The following is a 21,167-nucleotide window of genomic DNA, read 5'->3' as shown; positions in this document are numbered from 1 at the left end:
TCCAAAAGTGTCTTGAGTTCCCTAAGGTCTTTCATTTAGAAATGTCTAGCCAAAGATGTCTTTAGTGCCAAGACATTATCATCACCTTTAATGATGAGGAGGTCATTGACATATAATGCAATGACTATTATGGCATCATTATAGCCTTTAACATAGTCTACCAAGGCATGAAGAAAGCCTTCTTCACGCAAGGCCATATCAAACTTTTGATACTAAATACAAGAAAGTTGCTTAAGAGCATAAAAGGCCTTTTTGAGCTTCCATATTTTCCCAGAAATCTCATGGTTGTGAAACCCAAGTGGTATATCCATGAAGATGTCTTCATTAAGATTATCAAGATTAAGATTTTCACATTCATTTGGTGAACTTTCCACCTCCAAGCATTTGCTATTGCAAAGATTGTCCACACACTAGCCATTTTGACAACTGGTGAGAAAGTTTTACTATAGCCCACACTTCATATTTATGTGAAACCTTTTGCAACTAAGTGTGCTTTGTAGTGGGTAGCATCACCATTAGCATTATATGTCTTTTTGAAGACCCACTTATAATCAACGAGCCTCTAGCCTAGGGGAGGCACACATTCTATAAACATGTTGTTCTTGACCAAGGCATCCATCTCATTGTTGACAGCCTTTGTAAGTGAGACTTTAAACCACAACTTCATTATAGGTTGAGGGGACATTCCAATTAACAAAAATGCAAAACTCAACTTCATCTTAATCGACTAAAAATATAGCATCTTCCAAGACTTTTAAAGAAGGCTTCCTTGTGCATAGACCCTCAACTAGAGGTGCAAGATTTGGCATTCCTTGCTAACAGCGAGAACATGGAGCATTCTATTGCTCATCAACAGGGTCAAGGACTAGAGTTAGTTCTGGCCAAGTATCATTTAGTGGATCATGCTCGAAGGTAACAATCCTTACTTCATCAATAATCAGTGCATCCTCCTTGAAGCCAAAAAGGAATATAAGAACTAAAAGATCTTTGTTGACAAAGCCAGTGGATAGTGGCTCACCTTGGCTTTGCTGGGAGAAGTCATCTTTAATGAAGATCACATCTGTATTGATGATTGTCTCTTTGGTTGCCAACTATATTCTTTATTTTGTGCATAATCAACGAAGATAAGCTTTTGACTCTTCGGATTTAGTTTCTTGCATAGCTAGTCAGAAAGGTGGCACAACCAAAAACACAGAGGTGAGATACATCTGACTTCTTCCCTGTCCACATCTCTTCAAAGGTCTTCCCACTCAAGGCAACTGTTAACAACCGATTTTGAATGTATGATGCTATGAGCTTTTATCCAACTTAGCTCCCACCAAGAGGCTGTAGGTAGTATTCACAAATGGGTGATTCTTGCACTCAGCAATGCCATTATGTTGAAAAGTGTACCGAGTGATAATTTGGTGGGAAATTCTAATAGCAAAATAAATCTGTTGAAAAGCATTATTGAAGTGATCTTTGACTCCATTAGTTTGTATGGCCTTTAGTCTTCTCTCAAGCTTTGTCTCAAAATGGGATTTATAGAATTTAAAAGCTTCAATAGCTTCACTTTTATTTCGAAGAAAAAAGATGCACATCTTCCTGTTGTAATCATCAATAAACATGATAAAGTATCTTGCTCCAAAATAGCTTGGGACCTCCATTGGTCCACACAAATTAGCATAAGTGGTAATTTCTATAATGGTGTTTTCTAAGCACACACAACTCATAAAAGGCATCAACAAACTCTCTTTTCAAGTCAAGTCCTATGACTATGCCTTTCATGTGTATTTCCTGCATAACTCTATAGTTGGCATTCCCGAAGCAGCAATGCCATAAAAAGACATTATTGTTTTTTGCTCTAGTCAAAGGAAGATGCTCAATATTTACCACATACTGCCCTCCTAAAGTAATCTCATATAAGTTTCCTTGATTCTCCCCATGTAAAAGCTTCATTCCAGATATTAGGGCAGTCATACCATGCTCCCAACACAACTTGAATTGGTCATGATCAGTGCATCTAGATTCATCTATGACTTGAATGATTACTCCCTCACAAGCTCTTAGCAGCTCTACAACCTTGAGAGCCTTTAGCAGCTCCATCTTGAGAGTTTTCCTCATCTCACCTAGCATATCCATTGTAGCCACTTCCAGTTCTTGGCATGCCTCCTCACTGCACATTGCAACCATGTTTAGCACATGATTTGTTTGCCACATTTAGCTGGCTGCATCTTGCATACATAGCTTGATGAGCCTTATGGGTTTGTGCTCCCTCCTTGTGTAGCAAGGAGGTGTTTATCAATCTGCTGATTGCATCATTGAAGGTGAGATTTGGCTCCTTCATCAGCTCTTTTGCACACCCTTCCCATTCTTGTGGCAAAGTTTTATAGAGCCTCACTTTCTACAACCTTATGCTCTTTACCTTTTGCAGCCAAATTCACAAATAGTCAGTTTAAACACTTCATGTGTTCAACATATCACCCTTGTTCTGGAAAACACACACATTTAGAAATGAATGGATCCTCATGACCTCCATATCACTCTTCTTGCTATAGGTGTGATCCAGCCATTTCTAAACATGGGCTCCTCCTTTTCCCATATCCACCTTGATCAAGATCCTATGACTCAAGTAGGCAGCCAACAGCCCATTGATTCTTGGTCCTCCAGTCCCTCAAAGCCCTTTAAGCCTCCAATCCATGACTGACAATTGGCTCTAGATTAGAGAGATCCATAATGCCATACACTCCTTGGAATTGAACCCATGCTTCCATGAGTTTCTTCCAGAGACCAAAATCCTTTCCACTGAAAACAAACAGCTTTGTTCCTCTATCATGCCATACTGTTTACAGACCCACATGAGCAATGGCATGGCTGAGAGTAGAGGAGTGGAGCTCCAATACCATGTTAGAGAAAACTCAAAGGTACAATAGCATAGTCCACATACTTGAGTTCCCGCTTATATCTCAACATGACTCTTCACGACAAACTTGCCAAGGCCATGGACAGGGTGCATTGAGCTCATTGAAACTGAGCTTGTGCACAAACCTCTAGAGCTTCATACACAGATCACGAATAATATCCAGTGTTAAGTGTTTCTCACTCTCTTTCAAGCACTTTCAACTTAAGGAATGATTTAGCTAGAAATGCTTGAATGAGATCATATTAGCATGCAGCAGCACCACTTTGCTGTTGTTTGTTACCTTTACCAGCCTCTTCGTGGATCGCCAACTAGGCTCATCCAAGATATTGAGTCTATTCGTTCTGGCTCACTGCTTCACTTACATTTTTTCTGTTGTGTTCTACAATGCCAAATATACCATTATTATTACCACGAATCATGATTAAGCTGCCTCAATAATTAGTAGCAGCTCCCCAATGCCACACAGCTTGCCATCGGAGAATTCAACCATAGTATCTCTTCCATTACTTTCTCTCAAATTTTGTGTGTAGAAGAAGCATTAGTTTGTGATTTCATGATGCCAGGGAAGGATCTCTTTTGTGTTTGAGTCTCAACAACATTGGTTTATGTTTTTTGAAATGATAACTCTGAAATTTTTCATACACAATCACATCACTAGCCTTCCAGTTATAGCTTGTAGTTCAGACTATAGCTCATGATTCTATCTTGGGTAAGCCAAAGCTCCAACATTCCTCACTATCATATTTATTTTTGCATTCCTTGATTTCCTTATAAATTTCTTAATTTAAGACATCAAGTAGCACTAAACTTTTCTTCCATACTCTCCAGGAATTCAACTAAGATCTCTTGGTTCAATTTGGATCTAAGGGTGTTGCTTGGCACTAGATGCTAAAGGCTTCTTGTTGTGGATGAATCTGGAAAGTAATATAAACTTGCTCAATTAAGAATTTTTATATGAACTTCCCACATGAGATTGAAATGTGAGCAACTTTGAAATTCAAATGTGCTGTTAAGAAGTAATCATCTAATTTGGGTTTCTTGAGTGGCCACTTTCCTTGATAGCTAGAAACAAGGAAACACATTCTTTGGGTGAATGCATAACAATGTAATTTAAAAAGTAGTTGAAATAACCCTAAAATTATTGATTTTTAATTTTTTACTAAAAAATTAGTTGATTTTCATCACATTTCTTCAATATTTACCATGCACTTTCTTAAAAGTTAAACAATAAAGTTGCAAAGTTGTTTTATTTTCTAAATGTCCTAATAATATATATTACTTCATAAAATTTGTATAGATCCAATAATGTTACAACCTATTATATATACTATTGTAGTCTAGATATTTAATCACCACATTAATGTTTTAAATAAGATACTCAATATAAACTTATTAGGCATAATTAACTATTTGCTGTGTACTTTAAGTTTATATCTTTTACAATAGTTAGAGTAGGTGTGTTACTTGGATTTGGGCTAATAAAATTTATGTTGCTTTAGTGGTTACATGATGTTATGAGACTGATAATTTCTCTAAATTTTAGTTAAAATCTCCACACTAAAACTAATTTTTTGATTAAGTGAAAATATTGTGTATAAAAATAATTACATAATTATGCAATGTGGCATTAAAGGTAGCATTTTCATTTGGGTGGTTAGTTATATTACTCAATTTTAGTAACCTCTAAATTAGTTAATTTAAATATCACAATTATTTAAAATTATATAAAAATATTTATGTCCTTTTTAGTGTATTTAATAGAAAATGGAATTATTTAAAAAATATAAAAATAGAATGCATATAATTGCATATATTTATGATATGATAGTTGTATAATTAATAGTAATATTTATGTTGCTTAAAGCAATAAACAAATTTATTACTCATATTATTAGTTTTAAAGAGTTACTAAAATATATATTTAATCAATACTATAATTCTACAACAATGCAAATTAATTAAATTTCTTGCCAAATGAAAAAAGTAAATATTTAATTGTTTACTTTTCTAACTTCCACCAAAAATTATATGTGATAACTACCATTGTTAATTGCAAAAATATATTTAACCAACATTTAATATATTATCTGCAGCTCCTTGCCACAGCGTGACATAAAGTTTTTTCCTTGATGCAAAAAAATTGTTGGTAAGGCACACAATTATGTTGTAATTCCATGTTCAAATATATTATTATTAAATTAAATTTTTAATTTTTCTAAATTCAATGTCAAGGCTTATTACCTCAGTTGGTCAGAGCGTGGTCCTAATAAGGCCAAGGTCACAAGTTCAAGACCTGCATGGGCCAAATTGTTTACATGTTCAAGACCTGTATGGGTGTTTTTATGTTTTTTTACTTGGTATAACACATTGTCGTGGAAGATCAAGTTTGATCTGCCTCTCAATTGAAAAGAGATTTGCAAGCAGCGCAAACGTCCCTCCACTGTCCGGAGGATTCAAGTCAACCACAAACCTGGCAACGCGGCTGCCTTGCTCCACATCGCTGTAACTCTTGCAAGCTGCGAGCAGGCACGTCCAGTCGAAATTATCTGGAACAAATGGCATCACCGTGACGAGCTCCGTCGCTTCTCTTAGGTATCCAGCCCTTGCGAGAACATCCACAATGCAGGTGTAGTGCTGTTTGCTTGGCTCCATGCCGAAGTCTACGATCATGGACGAAAAATTGGCCATCGCCAAGTAAACCTGGCCTTTGTGGCTGCACGCGATAAGCACCGATATGAAACAAGCATCGGTGGGAATCTCCACCATTTTCATCATGTCAAAAGTTTGAAACGCATCTACTGAGTTTTTGGCTCCTGTATACGCCGTCAACATGATCGTCCAGGAGACACACACGGACTGGGCATTGTCTCTAAGAGCTTTCTTGCTCGGGCTGTTTGCCCGTTTTGAGCGTACGCATATAGCATCGTATTCCAGCAGTGGATGTCCTTGTGTGGAATCTCAAAGAACACGTAAAAGGCCTTGTGAACCTGTCCATCGAGAGAAAACGCCGCCACCATCGACGTGAGAGTGTACAGGTCTCTCTCGGGCATTGCATTAAAAAGACCCAAAGTTTCTGGCAAGTAGCTTCGTTGGGCATTTGCTGCGAGCATAGCATTCCAAGTAACCAAATCCCGAAACTCCATACATTCGAAAAGCTGTTTCGCCTCTTCAAGATGGCCATTCTGCGCAAGACCAGAAACCATAGAATTAAAAGATACCATATCGGGATATGGAATCTTCTCAAAGATGAGCTTCGCCTCCTTCATATGCTCGTTCTGGGCATAGGCCGAGAGCATCGCATTTGACGAGAATAAGTCATGGCTGGGCATACTTTCAAAAACAGCGACAGAATCTTTCAGATATCCAGCTTGTCCGTACAATGCCACCATGGCAGTGGCCGACACCATGTCCCGCTGCGGCATAGAGTCGTACAGCGCCCTAGCCCTGTCCATATGCCCATTGTGGGCATATGCCTCAATCATGGCCGTCCACGAAATGAGGTCGTGCTGTGGCATTAAACTGTAAACTCGAGTAGCCTGAGTTAAATGACCAGCTTCAGTGTATGCTCCAAGAAGGGCATTCCACGAGATAAGATCCCTCTGTAGCATTGAATCAAAAAACTTCTTTGATTCTTCTTGATGCCCGAACTGGGCATATGCCGCAACCATAGCATTGCAGGAGATCAAACACAACTCTGGAACTCGTGCAAGAAAAACTTCTGCGCGCTCCAAATTTCCGCCCTGGGCAAGTGACGATAGCATGGAATTAAAAGAGACGAGGTCCAAGAGAGGCAGCGATTCAAAGATCCGACTAGCTCGGTCAATTTGCCGGGTCTGGGCAAACCCAGTCGCAAGTGCATTCCACGAGATTAAATCTTTTTCGGGCATTTTTGAGAAAAATATTTCAGCCTCATGCATTCGAGAATTTAGTGTGTATGAGCTTAGCATTGCGTTCATAGCGACTAGATCGTGGAAGGGCATTGAGTCAAATAAAACCTTTGTCTGAAAAACATCCCCTGATTGGGCATGTGCTGCAAGAATAGTCGTCCAAGAAACCACATCCTTTCTTGGCATTGAATCGAAGAATTTCTTTGCACTATCAAGATCTCCACTATGTAAGTAAGCAGCAAGCATGGAATTGTGAGCAACAGTGTTGAGATCCGGCATGGAATCAAACACGGACTTGGCAAGATCCAGATTCCCAGAACGGGCATATGCCGAGAGCATCGAGACCCAAGAGTAGGAATCTCTGGCGGGCATGGAATCAAAGACCGCCCTGGCATGGGCGATCCCGCCGGCACATTTGCCATACATGTCCACGAGCTTGTTGCTGATGAACACGTCAGTGGCATCTCTGGGGATGCGGCTGTGGATGCCGAGAGCCCTTGTTAAGCTCCTGCACGATTCAATGGCGCGAATGGTGTCGTGGCGATTCCATTGCTCGCAACTTGCCACCACGTCCATCAACCCATTTTTTTCAGGAGTTGACTTTTAGAATTTGACTTTTAGTCCAAGGAGTTGACTTGTCTGACTGTCACAAAATCATCTTTTAGAATGTCACAAAATCATTTTAAAAGAATTTCTAGTATCATATTTTTTGTCTTTTGGATCACCGTCACACCCGAAAGTGTTTTTCTCCACCTTTTTCGATAATAATACATGATTTTGAGGCCCACCAAGTGAGAAGACTGGGTCTTGACAATAAAATATTACCTAGTGTCTAGTTTCTTGTCATGAAAACACAATGATATAGTTATATTTGATGAAGCAACACATATAGTTTTTTCATTGACTTTGATAAGCCAACAATTCTGGAATGGTTGTGTACACCTTCGAAAGATCTCGCTGCACTTTTTGTTATAGTTGGATTCCAGCTGCAGCCTTTGGCATACTTTGGTGGATGGATCCCCAAACTAACGACCCGTGTCCCGGACTATAGCCACCGATATCAATATCAGGGTTTCCAGAGAAATCCTTCGGGCAAGAGCTGCTGCTTTCATAAATATGCAAGAAAAAGCCATGTGACTTCCTGCATAAAGATCCACACAACAAACAGACACAAAACGACATATACATGTTATTTTGCTTTTTTTCACCCTTTTTTTTGAGGTGACCGCCGAATCCGAGAATAAAATTGTAAATGGAGCAACTTTTACCCATATATAGTTAGTAAACGTTAATGTATGGAACCATGTATACATTGGATCGCTCTAAATTCAGACTTGTGGAAAATAATAAGCTGCAAGGTGGTAGGGGGAATCAACATGAAAGCTCCATTCAATTTGGTTGGAAGGCCCACGACACACGTAGAGCTCCTCTCGTTGCTTGTTTCTCTGGCTTTATATATTTGTTCTCTCTTTTTCCAAAATATTATGTTCTAGCATGACATGTGGTCTTTATTCTTGCTTTCCAGGCGGACTGGACTGAATCCCAAAGGGCCCCCTGATGCACAAACCATTGCTGCTGCTACTGCCATGCTCTTGCTACACCACTACTGGGTTTAACATGGAAATATTAAATATTTAAAAGTTGGTACTTTAAATATTCGAGCAGGGCCTTCCAAATATATTAATTATTACATGTTTTTGAACTTACATGAGATCACACTACTGGAAAAGAAAGCGTTGGAACAAGTAGAAATCATGGTGGTTTTGACAAGAGTGTGCCTAGATATATTCCAAGCCATGATATTATCTGTCCGAAGTGATTGAAATTGATGAGTGACTCATGGTTGCACTTCGGAGGAGGGAGTGAAGTGAAATCCAGTGATGCCTGGTGGAGGAATCAAATTAAATTGTGTGCCAAGTGTTGAGCCGCGAGAAAAAGAAACATGGAAAGACTTAGGCTCCTGTTTATTGAGAACCTGCCTACGGTCCGAACAAATGAAATACGATGATGCCAAAGAGTGGCAGAGATCAGAGATTTTTCCTTACATCACCTTATTCCTCTGAAGGAGAATAAATGTGAAATTTCTTGCTCGTGGTTGTTCGATGATTGGCTGTCCGGCTAGCAAGTTGAAGAAAAAGAGAAAAACATTTATATATCTACTTAAAGCACTTTTCTAAGGGTTTGTTTGCTTTAGTTTTACAGTTGCAACATCTCACTCAATCCTCTCCATTGCCCGAACCTAAGATCTTAAACATTGTATTATGGCGATGATCATTGCAAAAGGTGGCGCGTTGTTTTGCACGTGTTTACGTAAAATAATCGGCGTTTTTGGTTTGGGCTTGGATTTCTTACAACTGGCCACGGACGAGAGTTCAAACACTCTAAACACCGACACATACGACACAACCTTTAACTTAGCTTAGCCATAAGTCAGCATGGCCTTTTCTCTAGCAATTCTTGGCACTGACATCAACACAGTGACAAACTAATGTATGCATTTTCAAAAGCTTTAAAGAAAAGAAAAAACCCCTCACTTCACTACTACTGCGAGGAGTTGGACAGTTCCGCGTTGTGGATTCAGTGTTATAGTGATTGTTGATATAAGAGAGTTCTTCTTCCTTGCTTCTTTCTTCAGCTAGATTCCCAGTGCATTTACTGGTGTAGAGCCTCCATTTGTTTGGTAGCAAGTTATGCTAAAATAACAATTCCACAAAGCTCTGGGCCTTGCGTATATAGGGAGTGCTTCTAAAGTTCTCCACAAGAAAAGAGTGTGTGACAAGGAGAGGAGAGAGGCAAAGAGGGAAAGAGAGAGAGCATTCTTGCTCATATTTTCTCTATCCATTTAAAAGATTCCTTGAGAACTTGCTCATCTTCTTCTCCAATTCTCCCTTTTTGTTTGTTTTTTTTTTGTCAATCAAGGCAGGCACATACTTCACTTATACTTTTCTTGGCAAATCCAGCTGCATTCTTCGCTGCCGGGAATTTCCTTGAAGCTGGTGACACAGGGATGGTGTCAATCACACCCAGCAATTCATCGATTCCAGACTTCCAGAGAATGAGTCATAATTTGCCTGCATTTTCCCAGGGAATCTCCCTCAAGCTCCCAATGCTCCTCCTTGCCGCGCCAATGCTCGTTTTCCTCGCCTCTTTGCTCGTGATCCTGGTGTGGAGCGCGTCCGTGGCCTTCAGATATGTCCACCTGAGAAAGAGTCTCCTCGAGCAAGGCCTGGATGGCCCCCCTCCAAAGTTCCTGATTGGAAACATGCACCAAGTATCCGAGATGAGAGAACTGGCAACATCCAAGGACATGCGAGTTGGCGACCATGATCTTCTTCCCAGGATATGCCCCCACTTTACATACTGGTCCGCCATCTACGGTATATAGCTCGAATTTCCCTCCCCCATATCCACACTTCTAGCACACATTCCTCTGTTTCTCTGCCAAGCTTCTCCAAAGACTTGTAAACTAACTAATGTGTGTGTGTGACAGGGAAGAGGTTTCTCTTCTGGTGGGGAATGGAGCCGAGGATCACGGTTGTGGAGCCCGAGATGATCAAGGAGATCTTGTCCACCAAGGCCGAGCACTTTGGAAAGTCGCTGCTACTCAAAAAGGGTGGTGTGCTGCTGCTTGGGAATGGAATGGTGTATGCCAATGGAGAGAGCTGGGCTCACCGGAGACGCATCGTTGGCCCGGCGTTCCATGCCGAAATGCTCAAGGTAAGATCTCTCTTTCCCTCCCAAAGACATATACTTCTTTGGATTTGAAGAAGTTAATTCTTCTTTGAGCAAGCTCTTACTTTCTATCTTTCTATATGATATGAATTCATGAGGCATAATTATTGGCAGAAAATGGTACCCGAGATGGTGGCGAGCACGTCTCAAATGCTGGGCCAGTGGAGCCAAATCATTGACAACAAGAGCTCGAGGAGGAGCGGCGATGGATCATCCGCGGAGATCGACATCAACTATTACTTATCCATGGCCACGGCCGATGTAATTGCTCGTACCGCGTTTAGCAGCACCAGCAGTCACGAAAAAGGCAAGAGGGTGTTCCAGCTCCTGACGTGCCTCCAGAAAGTTTTCGCTCAGTCCAATCGTTTTCTCTGGCTTCCATGCAACAGGTATGATATCACAAAAATCCTCTCTCGCACTCAAGGTTCCTTCACTCCCTCTATTTTGTGTCTCCATCGCCATCAACCTTTGCGTGGAACAAAGCATGCATGATTTCCAATGATTCCTCCATTTATATACCTTGTATATCAAAGTCCTGCCTGCCTCCATTAGCTTCTGGTTCTTCCACCACCTTATTCTATTGTTATATTTCTTTATAATGCATGCAACAGCCAGTACTAAAGTAAAGATCATTTAGGATGCTCCCCACGGCTGCCAATAGAAGAGCTTCCCGGATCAAAAGGGACATGGAGCGAGCGCTGCGAGAGCTTGTACTGGAGCGCCGTGCGGGACGACAAAAGCACGGGTATGGAAGCGACTTTTTGGGACTGATGCTGTCCGAGAGCGAGCGAGACAAGTCCGAAGCAGCAGCAGCTGCACAGCAGTTTGACACGCCGGAGCTTGTGGAGGAGTGCAAAACCATCTTCTTCACGGGGCACGAGACCACATCGGCGCTGCTCACCTGGACTCTGATGCTTCTGGCCTTGAATCCAGAGTGGCAGCAGCGCGGCCGTGCCGAAGTGATGGAGCATCTCCCGTCCAAGTCCTCCGTTCCGGATGCCGATGTCCTTCCCAAGCTAAAGATTGTAAGTTGTTTTACAGTATACTTTGCACGCCAACTAGTCCACCTCCTGTCCTAGGCCAAAGTCATAACTCCACGTAGCTGCTTTTGAGTGTCTTGGAAGAAATTCTCTCTCTTTCTCTCTGTGTGTACACTAATCTTTCGCCACCTTTTTCTTTTCTTTCTTGCAGCTGGGAATGATTCTCAACGAGGTACTCCGTTTATATCCTCCGGCGCCGGCACTGGTGAGGGAATCTTTGGTGGACTTGAGCATCCAGGACGTGAAATATCCGCGGGGGACTACGTTTTGGATACCCATTGTGGCACTCCACCACAGCAAAGACGTGTGGGGGGACGACGCCCTCCACTTTAACCCGGCCCGATTCGCCGATGGAGTGGCGGCGGCTTGCAAGCTTCAGCACCAAAAGCTGTGGAGTTTCATGCCATTTTCGCTGGGGCCGCGAGCTTGCCTCGGGCAGAGCTTTGCAATGATGGAGGCCAAAGTGGTCCTGGCAATGATCCTCCAGAGATTCGAGTTCAAGATCTCTCCCAATTACAGGCACGCTCCGGTCACTGCCATCACGCTCAAGCCCAGGTATGGAATGCAGCTTATGCTTGCGCACTACAACATAGAGGACGGAGAAAAATCGCCAGGATGATCATCTATCTTATGATCCAAACACGAGGTTGCCACCACAGCCACTGTACACTGACAATTTTTGTAGAGCTCATACATATAACTATGACATTCTAAAGCAAAGTGCCCAGCCTTCTGAGTTGAGAACTTTTTTATTCTCGAGAATGCCCGGATGGATAGCTGGCTTTGTCTGTCCGCGACTTTAGGTCCCCAGCACGAATGTGTGCTTCCAGAAGTGCTTTCCCATACAAATTTCGTGGTCCATTTTTTTTAAGAAAAGGAGTTACGAAAAAGGAGGTCACAGAATTCGTACGAATCCAATCCCGTGGAGATTCTACAATCCAACAATGGGATTTCTCCATGATTCCAGCCGCTTTCTCCTTCTCCTCGTATCAATCTATCTTGTTCGATCGTCATTATCATCATCACATCGGGTACGCAACCTTCACATTTCTTTTGCTTTCACAAAAGCCCTTTTTCTTTTCTAGATCAAGATGACGAAGCAGCTCTTGTTGGTCGGTGGCTACAGCGATGAAATCCACCTCTTAGCGCTGGACAAGCACCATCTCTACTCCATCGCCTCGTTTCCATCAGGTACCAATCCCACCTTTCTGGCCACGCTGGGCAACGTTCTCTATGCCGTAAACGAAGTGGAGAGTGGCGCTCTCGAGGCATTCTCCTTCTCTCCACACCACACCTCTCTCACTCGTCTCGGCCACCCCGCCTCCACTTGCGGCGCGGACCCGGCTGCCATTAGCATCCACTCCAGCGGCAAGTGGATCTTGTTCGCGAACTACAACGGTGGCAGCTATGGCGTTCTCCAAGTCGACCATAGTCGCCACCACGGTGTGCTCTTGGATCATCACCAGCAACCGGTTTCGCTGATCAAGGTTCCAGGCCTGACGGAGCCGAGCAACAATCCCCGGCAAGAGGCTCCTCATCCCCACCAGATCATCACGGACTCCTCGGGAAAGTTTGTCTTCGTTTGTGATCTCGGCACTGATAAGATCCACACCCGAGTCCTCAACGTCTCGACTGGGAAGCTCGACGAGGCCGCTGCTCCGGAGGTTTCACTCGAGCCTGGGTCGGGTCCTCGGCATTTTATCTTCTCCCGCGACGAGCGATTCGCGTACGTGATCAACGAGCTCGCAAACAGCGTGAGCCAGCTCTCGTATGATCCGGGGAATGGAGCACTGCGTTTGATCCAGAGCTGGTCCACTCTGGATGATAGCGTAGCGAACAAGAGCGCGTGCACGGCGGCGGAGGTGGCTCTCTCGCCGGACGGGAGGTATTTGTATGCGTCCAACCGTGGTAACGCCGAGGATACCATCGCGGTGTTTGGAGTGGACGCTGAAGGTGACGGTGGCCTGACCTTCCTTGGGCTGGATCGAGTCGGGGGTTCTGGGCCTCGGCATTTTGCGTTTGATCGGTCCGGGGAGATGGTCGTGGTTGGGCTCCAAAACTCGAACAAGGTGAACGTTCTTTCCAGGAATGTAGAAACGGGGAGGCTGAGCGTGGTTTTTAGCTTGGATGGCGTACAAGCTCCTTCTTTCATCCAGTTCATGTAACCTTAGAATGTATTTTCTCCATCTATGAGAGTATAGAACTTGCAAGGATAATCTTGTGTTTGACGGTATTCATGTTTCTCTTCTGATTTCATGCTGTTCTTTCATAGCTTGGATCATTGATTGAAACTTGCAAGCTACAAACTTGGAAAGAAAATACAAAACTTGCAATGGTCGTAGGAAATCCTCAGGATTTGTTTGCGTGTAACATGTTGGCCAGTAGTAAATAACCAGCTGATTCTTGTGAGTTCATGCCAACCACGGATTTTGCAACACAGAATCCCTGCTTGACATTGTCCTGAGATTTGGAAGCTCCAAGCAGGGACGTCCAATCCACAGCATCAGGCACAAACGGCATGGTTTCCAAGAGAAGCTCGGCAACTTCCAGATGCCCTGCCTTGGCAATGAGGTCCACCATGCACGCGTAATGTTGCTTGGTAGGCTTTAACGCGAAGTCCCCTTGCAACGACACGAAGCAATTTCTTGCGGCGTCGAGCCCACCAACATGTCCCAGGGAAATCAAAATGGGTGCAAAGCAGGATTCACCAGCTGCTTCAATGAAATTCATGGTTTGGAAAAGGTGGCGGGCTTCAAAAGAGTGCCCCGTGTAGGCATACGCAGCCAGCATGGCGCTCCAGACGGTGAGATCTCTCTCTAGCATCAAATCGAACACTTTATTGGCTTCTAAAACATGCCCATTCACGGCATATGCGATGAGCATGACGGTCCGAGATACTACGTCATGCTCCGGCATGGAAATGAAAACACGTTTTGCGTCGTTAAGATGACCAACTTGGGCATACGAAATGAGCATATTAGTACAAGAAACAAGGTCTCGTTGTGGCATGGAGTCAAACAAAAATCGAGCTTCTTCAAGGTACCCTTTTGAGGCATACGCCGCTAGCATTGCGTTTTGTGAAACTAAATCCTTGCATGGCAAAGATTCATAGACCACCCTAGCATCGACTATGGCACCATACGTAGAGAGAAATGTAAGCATAACCGTACATGATACTGTATCCTGCATTGGCATTGTGTCGTATGTACGTTTGGCTCGCTCAATATGCCCGTCTTGGATATATGCGTTTAAAAGTGATGTCCAGGAAAGCATATCCCACTGTGGCATGGTATCAAATAAGGCTTTGGAATCTTTCCCAGTACTGTGCTGGGAAAATGCCGAGAGCATTACGTTATATGCCACTATATCTCTGTGTGGCATCGCATCAAAGAGGGCCTTACACTCAAAAAGATGCCCAATGCGGGCATATGCTGTTAAGACGATAGTCCAAGAGACAAAATTGGCCTCCGGAAGAGCGTTGAAAAATCTTCGCAATTCCAAAACGTAGTCCTCTTGGTCAAACCCAGTCAACATTGCGTTGAAAGAAGCCACGTCCCATTGGGGCATCTTGCCAAACAAAAGCTTCGCAATGCTAGTGTCTCCCTTCGCGGCATACGCAGACACCATCGCGTTCCACGAGACTATAGTTTTTTCGGGCATACAATCGAAAAATCTCTGCGCGGCTGCCAGGTCTCCGTGCTGGATGTGCGCGGACAGCATCGAATTCCACGATACCACATCCCACTGCGGCATCCCGTCGAAGATCCGGCGCGCCCCGCGAAAATCCCCGCTCTGCGAGAGCGCCGACAGCAAAATGTTGAAGGAAAACACGCTGGGCTGCGGGATTTGATCGAAAATCCGCCATGCCTCGTCGATCGACCCGCCCTGGGTGTAGGCCAGCAGCATGTAGTCCCAGCTCAGACGATCCTTCACGGGAATTAGATCGAAAATCTCCCGAGCCTTGGCGGCATTTCCCAATCGCCCGTGCATCCTGATCAAATCGTTCGCATTATGGACGCCTAGAGGAAGAAGAAGCATCAAACTGGCATATTCTTCAAAGAATCTACAAAGTACATGCTTTAAGTACTTGGACCGCCACCGTGGCAACCAGGCGCAACTCGTTTTCACCAGCCAGTGACAGCTAATTGACGGGAAAAATGCGCTATTATAGTTTGTAGATCTTCTAGTTCTTTCAGCCATGTGGAAAACTCATAATCTACGCTTGTAAGTAAATTCGGAAAGATAGGCTCATTTACTTGTCAATAAACTGAAGAACAAAAGGAAAAAATTAAAAATTAAAAATCCTGCCCTGAAAAGGAGGTGGAGGAGAAAACTGGATCAACTCTCAAGCAAAAGGAAGAGTAATAAAATTAGAGATGGAGGAACCAACCAGCACGAGAACTTCAAAGGGTGCCCTGCCAATTAGGACTCAGGAATCTGTGATCCAAAAGTGAGAAAATTCTTTCTCGCTATCTGAAATGCTAACAGCGTTGACAAGTTTCCTGTAGAAAGAAAAGAATGGAGTTTCTACGTACCTCCCGCCGCGTGAAGAAATCGCTCCCAGGTTTGGTGAGGGAAGTCGCCGTGTGTGGCGTAAGCACTCACTTTCGTGGCTCCATTCGCTTGTAGTACATTCTGAAAGACACTGGCTAAGAAACGATGAAGAAATCTTACTACACGAACCTGGCATTCCTTGAGAGTGCCTCCAGAGCGCACTAGATCGTCCACAATGACGACGTGCCTTCCAGCGGCCTCGCCTTCCTTCAAGCGAACAATCCTTTTGTTTCCATCTCGAACTAATCTCCTCGACATATTGCAACGAGTACGAGGATGTGGCACGGAGTGGTCGCTGCCGAGACAGTTTCCATCGAGCTCAAATGGATGTAAGTGGGTTTGAGCAATCGATCTCTTTTTTCTTTCACCACATTCGAGGATGGATTTCCAAACTTGTTCGTGCTGGGATCCGTGGCCAGCACGTTGCATTCCTTGCGCCTTTCAGCTCTCCCGCCGTGATCTTTGAGAGCTCTTGGTGATCTACGCTCTTCCCAGGATGTCCATCGCTTCCTTCACGGTCGTGGTGCCGTTCTTCCCGACTGGAACGTTGGAGCGCATGGAAGACGAGGGTGACATCGGCCTTCACTCTCCAACATTCCAATCTCCAGGGGTAGTCCGACGAGTCTCGTCATCTTTGACATCCACGCTCTCCAGGTTTGCTTGTTTCTCTTTTCTTTTCGATCTTTTCGCTCACCCGGACTTGCAAAGCAGGAGAGGGTTTACTTTGGTGACAGCATTCTTCCCTGCTTCGACAGTGGCATCCCGCTGCTCAAGCTTCCGGATTCCAAAAATGTGAGACTCAGTCGAGAGCTTGCAAGCGATGTCCCAAAAATCTCTTGCAGGTGACTATAGCTTTCCCCGACGAGGGAGCTTGGAAGCGCTTCCACAAGCAATTCGAGCACTTCCCCACAGTTAAGTCCGTGACTTCTTCTCTCTAACTGTATTTCGCTGGTGGATCATACGTTACACGCCAGCTGCGCCGCTGGGGCTCGAATCTCTCTAGCCTGCGAATCAGAGATCTAACTGTTCATTGTGTGAAGAAGAAGCATCACACTGGCATATTCGTTCGACCGGCATCTTAAATTTACATAGCTGAACTGGCCACGTGGAAAAAAAACAAAGCATTGAAAATAGTGCTAGACGAAACCCTTGGCTAACAACAAGTCAAGTTCATCAAAATAGTCTAGATATGTGAGTCTTACAGGAGTCTGACAGGAGCGCTTGGTTAGGATAAGGCCGACAAGGTCGGCTATCTAGAATGGCCGACATCGTTTTGGTTACCGTTCAAGGCGGTGGTCACTTCAACACAGGTATGCTCTTTGCAAAGAAGCTCGCTTCTCAGGGCTGCCGTGTTACGGTGCTACTGCCGTGGCTGAACCCATCTGGAATGACCACGGACATAGCAAACATTGAAATGCGCGCTCTCATGGAGTCCACTCCTTCCCCTCGACCGGCTTTCATTTTCCCTGGAGTTCGCAAGTCTCGTCCCGACCTTGTGCCATCATCCCGTTTTCCCACTGCCCTGCCTGACTCGCTCCGGAAACACCTCGATGTGCTGCGCCCCAAAGCGGTGGTTCTCGATCGAATGGTGATGTTCTGGGCAAGTCAAACTGTGGAGGAGAGAGGCATCCCAAAGTATATCCTCTACACAGGTGCTTCGGCGCATCTCGCTGTCATGCTCTCCTTCCACGGCCCCAGCCGAAGCGGGAATGTGGACCAAGACATGCAGAGCGTAGTTCATGTTCCCGGACTTCCACCTCTTCGATGGGCTGAGCTACCTTTGGACGTTGTCGTCAAATCCCATGGGTATCATTCTTTCTATGTTTCTGTTTGTTTCCGTGATCTTTGTTTACAGAATCTACTTGGGTAAAGAAGGCGTAGCCAAGCATTTTGTCCACTCCAACGGGATACTACTGAATACTTCCGAAGAGCTTGAAGGACCAGTAAGACGGGCATTTAGTGGGGGGTGATTTCTCACGTGTCCGTGCAGATATTGGATGCTTTACATTGCGAGTACCCCGAGATACGGTGCATTTCCATAGGACCTCTGTATCCATCTTCCTACCTCCAGGATGATCGACCCTCTGAAGAAGACATTCGAGGAACAGCGGTCTCAATCGGCAAGAACAGCGAGGATTCCACTGCGCTTGTCTCATGGCTGGACAAGCAACCCACGGCGTCGCTGGTCTTCATATGCTTCGGCAGCTTTATAGTCTTGGGCGACGAGATGATTCGAGAGCTGGCACACGGACTCGAATCGTCCGGCTTTAGATTCCTCTGGTCGCTTCCAAGTCCCAGGAACGAGGAGCCGGCCGCCTACCTGAACCGCGTGCTACCTCCAAACTTTGTGGAGCGAACCTCCGGTAGGGGGAAAATCCTCACAGGTTGGGTGCCTCAGCAGCTGGTTCTCTCTCATCCGGCCATTGGTGCATTAGTTTCACACTGCGGGTGGAGTTCCGTGGTGGAGTGTATTATGCTGGCTGGTGTTCCCATTCTGGCCTGGCCGTTCTTAGGTGACCAGCTCCCAACCTGCAGGCACCTTGTGGACGAGTACAAAATTGCGGTGGATATTGGGGTGGATGGTGTGCCGTCCGCAGATGACGTCGAGCGAGGCTTGCGTGCTGTAATGGAGGACCAAGAGCTCAGGAACCGTGCCAAGCAAAGGAGGAAGCTGGTCCGACAGGCTGCACTCTCCACCCAGCCGGGCAGCTCAGGGCATAACTTGGCAGACTTCATCAGCTCGTTGGCTGGGTAATAGCGTCTCCTCCACATCTGTCAGGACTCCGGAGAAAAAGATGGCAGCGTCTTGCGGATATCGACCCAGAAGGACATAGTAGTAAGAAGAGATTACTGAACTCTATGTGGTTTGAGGTGGTGGTGTTTGTAAATCCGATAAAAGCGCGATGGAGCACTGTTGTTCACGCGATCGGAGCTGCTACGCAGGACAAGCACTGCATCTTTGCAGAAAGGATTCCTTCCCATGCTGGGCAGTTTAGGAACCAAGAAAGAAGTCACAGCTTTTGCTTTTCTTTGATGCATTCGCTGTAATGGTCTCGTTCCACCCGGAGAGAGACTGCAACGTGAGTTTGCGTGATCATCTTCGGGTTGCCAGAAGTTGCCTTGGCGTAGGCTACGGACCCAAAAGCTTAGACGTGACAAAGACTTTTCTGGCTTGCTGCTTCACTGACGAACTGGAACATCCCGTGACAAAGATTTGGATGGCAATCTAGGAAGAAAACTGGCAAAAAGGTTATTCTTGTTGATATTCCTGCATCAGATCCTTGCAAGCTGAAAAGAAAAATTAGCAGAAGAGAGGAAATTGAAAAGGTGATGATGCTTGAAATATATTCCTAGCAAATGCCCTGCATTGACAAGGGCAAATTTGTGGAATGCCAGCGTTTCGTCCAATCGCTCCGCGCGGCTGGGGATTCCGGCGACGCCGCGGTGGGCAGGAAGATCCACGCACAGATCATCGCCAGTGGCTATGGCGGCGATCGATTCGTGGCCAATGCGGTGGTCCAGATGTATGGCCGCCTCGGGCTCGCCGAGGAATCGCGCCGGGCATTCCACGCGATCCAGCACAAGAACGAGTTCTCCTGGGGCATCGCCATCGCGGCGTCCGCCGCCAGCGGCCGGATCGACGAGGTGGAGCTCCTCTTCACCAGGACCCCGCAGCGCAGCGCCGTCCACTGGACGACGATGATCGTCGCCTACGCGCGCAATGGCGATCTGGAGAGGGCCAAATCCCTGTTCGAATCCATCGGCGACGGGGATGTGGTGCTCTCCAACGCGATGGTCGCGATATATGCCAGGAATGGGTACCTCGATCGCGCCAGGGCGATGTTCCTGGCGATGGCGCAGCGGAATCTTGCGTCCTGGAACACAATGGTGACAACACTTGCCAAAAAGGGGCATTTGGATCTTGCGAAGAAGTTCTTCGAGAGAATGCCCGCGAGGAGCCGGTTGTCGTGGAATTCCATGGTCGCGACCACTGCCGAGAGTGGAGATCTCTTTCACGCCAAGGAATTGTTTGATACGATGCCGGAGAGAGATCTCGTCTCGTGGACGGCGATGATCCAGGGGTATGCCCAGAACGGGCGTCTTGTGGAAGCAAAGGATCTGTTTGATCGAATGGGAACCAGGAATATCGTTTCGTGGAATGCCCTTATCACTGCTTATGGAGTGGCCCTGATGATCGACAAGGCGAAAGAGATCTTTCAGAAGGTGACGCACCGCGACGTTGTCTCGTGGACGGCCATGGCGACGGCATTTGCCCAGAACGGGAATCTGGACGATGCTCGGCGGTGCTTCGAATCGATGCCCGTGAAGGATGTAGTGGCGTGGAACATCCTTTGTCGGAGCTACGTCGCGCACGGCGAGATCGACCAGGCGAAGCTCGAGTTTGATCGGATCCCAGAGAAGAACCTCGTCTCCTGGAATGCGATGATCCACGCCTACACGCAGAGCCGCGCGCAAAGGTAGCGCTGGATCGAATGCCGTGGTGTAACGTGATCTCCTGGACGACCATGATGGTGGCCTACTCGCAGAACTTCCAGCTCGCTGAGGCGGAGGCGATGTTCTTCTCGATGCCCGAGCGGAGCCTCATCTCTTGGAACGCGATGTTCGTCGCGTACGCGCAGCACGGGCATCTCGTAAAGGAGAAGGCTATCTTCGACGCCACCCCGGAGAAGACCGACATCGTCTCCTGGAACGCGCTCATCGTCATGTACGCCGCGAACGGCCACGGCCCCGAGGCCGAGGAGTTCTTCCGGGGGCTCAACTTGGAGGGCGTCACCCCGGACGACATCACCTTCACGGGGATCTTGGTGGCGGCTACGCACACCGGATCGGTGAGGCGGGGCGTGGAGAAGGTCCAGATGATGGTGGCGGACTTTGGGATCTGGCCGAGCTGTGAGCACTTTGGAGTGATGCTCGACACGCTGGGGCAGTCCGGGGAGGTGGCCGGGGAGGATTGGAGATGGAAGACGATGATTCGGCTTGTGTTTATCAATGGCGCCGGTTTGCTTCCACTATTCTTCAAAAGATGATTGA

At 45.9% G+C, this 21,167-nt stretch overlaps 7 protein-coding genes across 8 annotated transcripts; 5 read left to right on the top strand and 2 right to left on the bottom strand.

The window, feature by feature from the left end:
- Positions 1 to 5,727: 5,727 nt before the first annotated feature.
- Positions 5,728 to 7,365, bottom strand: LOC112345602 (pentatricopeptide repeat-containing protein At4g02750-like). The gene has a single exon (XM_024672730.1). It carries the CDS (start codon positions 7,363 to 7,365, stop codon positions 5,728 to 5,730), a length of 1,638 nt encoding a protein of 545 aa, XP_024528498.1.
- A 2,211-nt stretch (positions 7,366 to 9,576) lies between these two features.
- LOC9630853 (cytokinin hydroxylase) lies at positions 9,577 to 12,195 on the top strand. Its single transcript, XM_002967777.2, has 5 exons — positions 9,577 to 10,166; positions 10,280 to 10,506; positions 10,636 to 10,910; positions 11,159 to 11,546; positions 11,713 to 12,195. Exons 1-5 carry the CDS (start codon positions 9,797 to 9,799, stop codon positions 12,178 to 12,180), a joined length of 1,728 nt encoding a protein of 575 aa, XP_002967823.2. The 5' UTR covers positions 9,577 to 9,796; the 3' UTR covers positions 12,181 to 12,195.
- Positions 12,196 to 12,484: 289 nt separating this feature from the next.
- LOC112345641 (6-phosphogluconolactonase-like) lies at positions 12,485 to 13,794 on the top strand. The gene is made up of 2 exons (XM_024672834.1): positions 12,485 to 12,592; positions 12,647 to 13,794. The coding sequence occupies exons 1-2, from the start codon at positions 12,506 to 12,508 to the stop codon at positions 13,724 to 13,726; spliced, it is 1,167 nt and encodes a 388-aa protein (XP_024528602.1). The 5' UTR covers positions 12,485 to 12,505; the 3' UTR covers positions 13,727 to 13,794.
- Positions 13,795 to 13,910: 116 nt separating this feature from the next.
- On the bottom strand, positions 13,911 to 16,373 carry LOC112345601 (pentatricopeptide repeat-containing protein At4g02750-like). The gene is made up of 2 exons (XM_024672729.1): positions 16,097 to 16,373; positions 13,911 to 15,580 (listed from the first exon to the last, which is right to left on the bottom strand). Exons 1-2 carry the CDS (start codon positions 16,371 to 16,373, stop codon positions 13,911 to 13,913), a joined length of 1,947 nt encoding a protein of 648 aa, XP_024528497.1.
- Positions 16,374 to 17,298: 925 nt separating this feature from the next.
- LOC9632640 (UDP-glucose flavonoid 3-O-glucosyltransferase 6) lies at positions 17,299 to 19,153 on the top strand. 2 transcript variants are annotated; one of them, XM_024672915.1, is made up of 4 exons: positions 17,299 to 17,425; positions 17,519 to 17,921; positions 17,971 to 18,058; positions 18,106 to 19,153. In XM_024672915.1, exons 1-4 carry the CDS (start codon positions 17,374 to 17,376, stop codon positions 18,868 to 18,870), a joined length of 1,308 nt encoding a protein of 435 aa, XP_024528683.1. In that variant the 5' UTR covers positions 17,299 to 17,373; the 3' UTR covers positions 18,871 to 19,153. The 2 variants fall into 2 exon arrangements, with proteins under 2 accessions (XP_024528683.1, XP_002967822.1); XM_002967776.2 differs by having other exon boundaries at positions 17,299 to 17,921.
- Positions 19,154 to 19,472: 319 nt separating this feature from the next.
- LOC112345600 (pentatricopeptide repeat-containing protein At2g35030, mitochondrial-like) lies at positions 19,473 to 20,597 on the top strand. The gene is made up of 2 exons (XM_024672728.1): positions 19,473 to 20,176; positions 20,258 to 20,597. Exons 1-2 carry the CDS (start codon positions 19,473 to 19,475, stop codon positions 20,595 to 20,597), a joined length of 1,044 nt encoding a protein of 347 aa, XP_024528496.1.
- An 11-nt stretch (positions 20,598 to 20,608) lies between these two features.
- Positions 20,609 to 21,163, top strand: LOC112345599 (pentatricopeptide repeat-containing protein At3g02330, mitochondrial-like). The gene has a single exon (XM_024672727.1). The coding sequence runs from the start codon at positions 20,609 to 20,611 to the stop codon at positions 21,161 to 21,163; it is 555 nt and encodes a 184-aa protein (XP_024528495.1).
- The last annotated feature ends 4 nt before the right edge of the window (positions 21,164 to 21,167 follow it).

Source organism: Selaginella moellendorffii, unplaced genomic scaffold (genome assembly GCF_000143415.4).
Source record: "Selaginella moellendorffii unplaced genomic scaffold, v1.0 SELMOscaffold_9, whole genome shotgun sequence".
Lineage (NCBI taxonomy): Eukaryota > Viridiplantae > Streptophyta > Lycopodiopsida > Selaginellales > Selaginellaceae > Selaginella > Selaginella moellendorffii.
This window is presented reverse-complemented; position numbering and strand designations above follow the sequence as displayed.

Coding starts and splice junctions, on each gene's coding strand:
- LOC112345602 (XM_024672730.1), bottom strand. CDS start 7,365: ATGGACGTGGTGGCAAGTTGCGAGCAATGGAATCGCCACGACACCATT.
- LOC9630853 (XM_002967777.2), top strand. CDS start 9,797: ATGGTGTCAATCACACCCAGCAATTCATCGATTCCAGACTTCCAGAGA. Junction 10,167..10,279: donor ATACTGGTCCGCCATCTACG/GTATATAGCTCG, acceptor TGTGTGTGACAG/GGAAGAGGTTTCTCTTCTGG. Junction 11,547..11,712: donor TCCTTCCCAAGCTAAAGATT/GTAAGTTGTTTT, acceptor TCTTTCTTGCAG/CTGGGAATGATTCTCAACGA.
- LOC112345641 (XM_024672834.1), top strand. CDS start 12,506: ATGGGATTTCTCCATGATTCCAGCCGCTTTCTCCTTCTCCTCGTATCA. Junction 12,593..12,646: donor CATTATCATCATCACATCGG/GTACGCAACCTT, acceptor TTTCTTTTCTAG/ATCAAGATGACGAAGCAGCT.
- LOC112345601 (XM_024672729.1), bottom strand. CDS start 16,373: ATGTCGAGGAGATTAGTTCGAGATGGAAACAAAAGGATTGTTCGCTTG. Junction 15,581..16,096: donor ATTTCTTCACGCGGCGGGAG/GTACGTAGAAAC, acceptor TTCTTCCTCTAG/GCGTCCATAATGCGAACGAT.
- LOC9632640 (XM_002967776.2), top strand. CDS start 17,374: ATGGCCGACATCGTTTTGGTTACCGTTCAAGGCGGTGGTCACTTCAAC. Junction 17,922..17,970: donor GTTGTCGTCAAATCCCATGG/GTATCATTCTTT, acceptor CTTTGTTTACAG/AATCTACTTGGGTAAAGAAG. Junction 18,059..18,105: donor CCGAAGAGCTTGAAGGACCA/GTAAGACGGGCA, acceptor GTGTCCGTGCAG/ATATTGGATGCTTTACATTG.
- LOC112345600 (XM_024672728.1), top strand. CDS start 19,473: ATGCCCTGCATTGACAAGGGCAAATTTGTGGAATGCCAGCGTTTCGTC. Junction 20,177..20,257: donor CCGGAGAGAGATCTCGTCTC/GTGGACGGCGAT, acceptor AATGGGAACCAG/GAATATCGTTTCGTGGAATG.
- LOC112345599 (XM_024672727.1), top strand. CDS start 20,609: ATGCCGTGGTGTAACGTGATCTCCTGGACGACCATGATGGTGGCCTAC.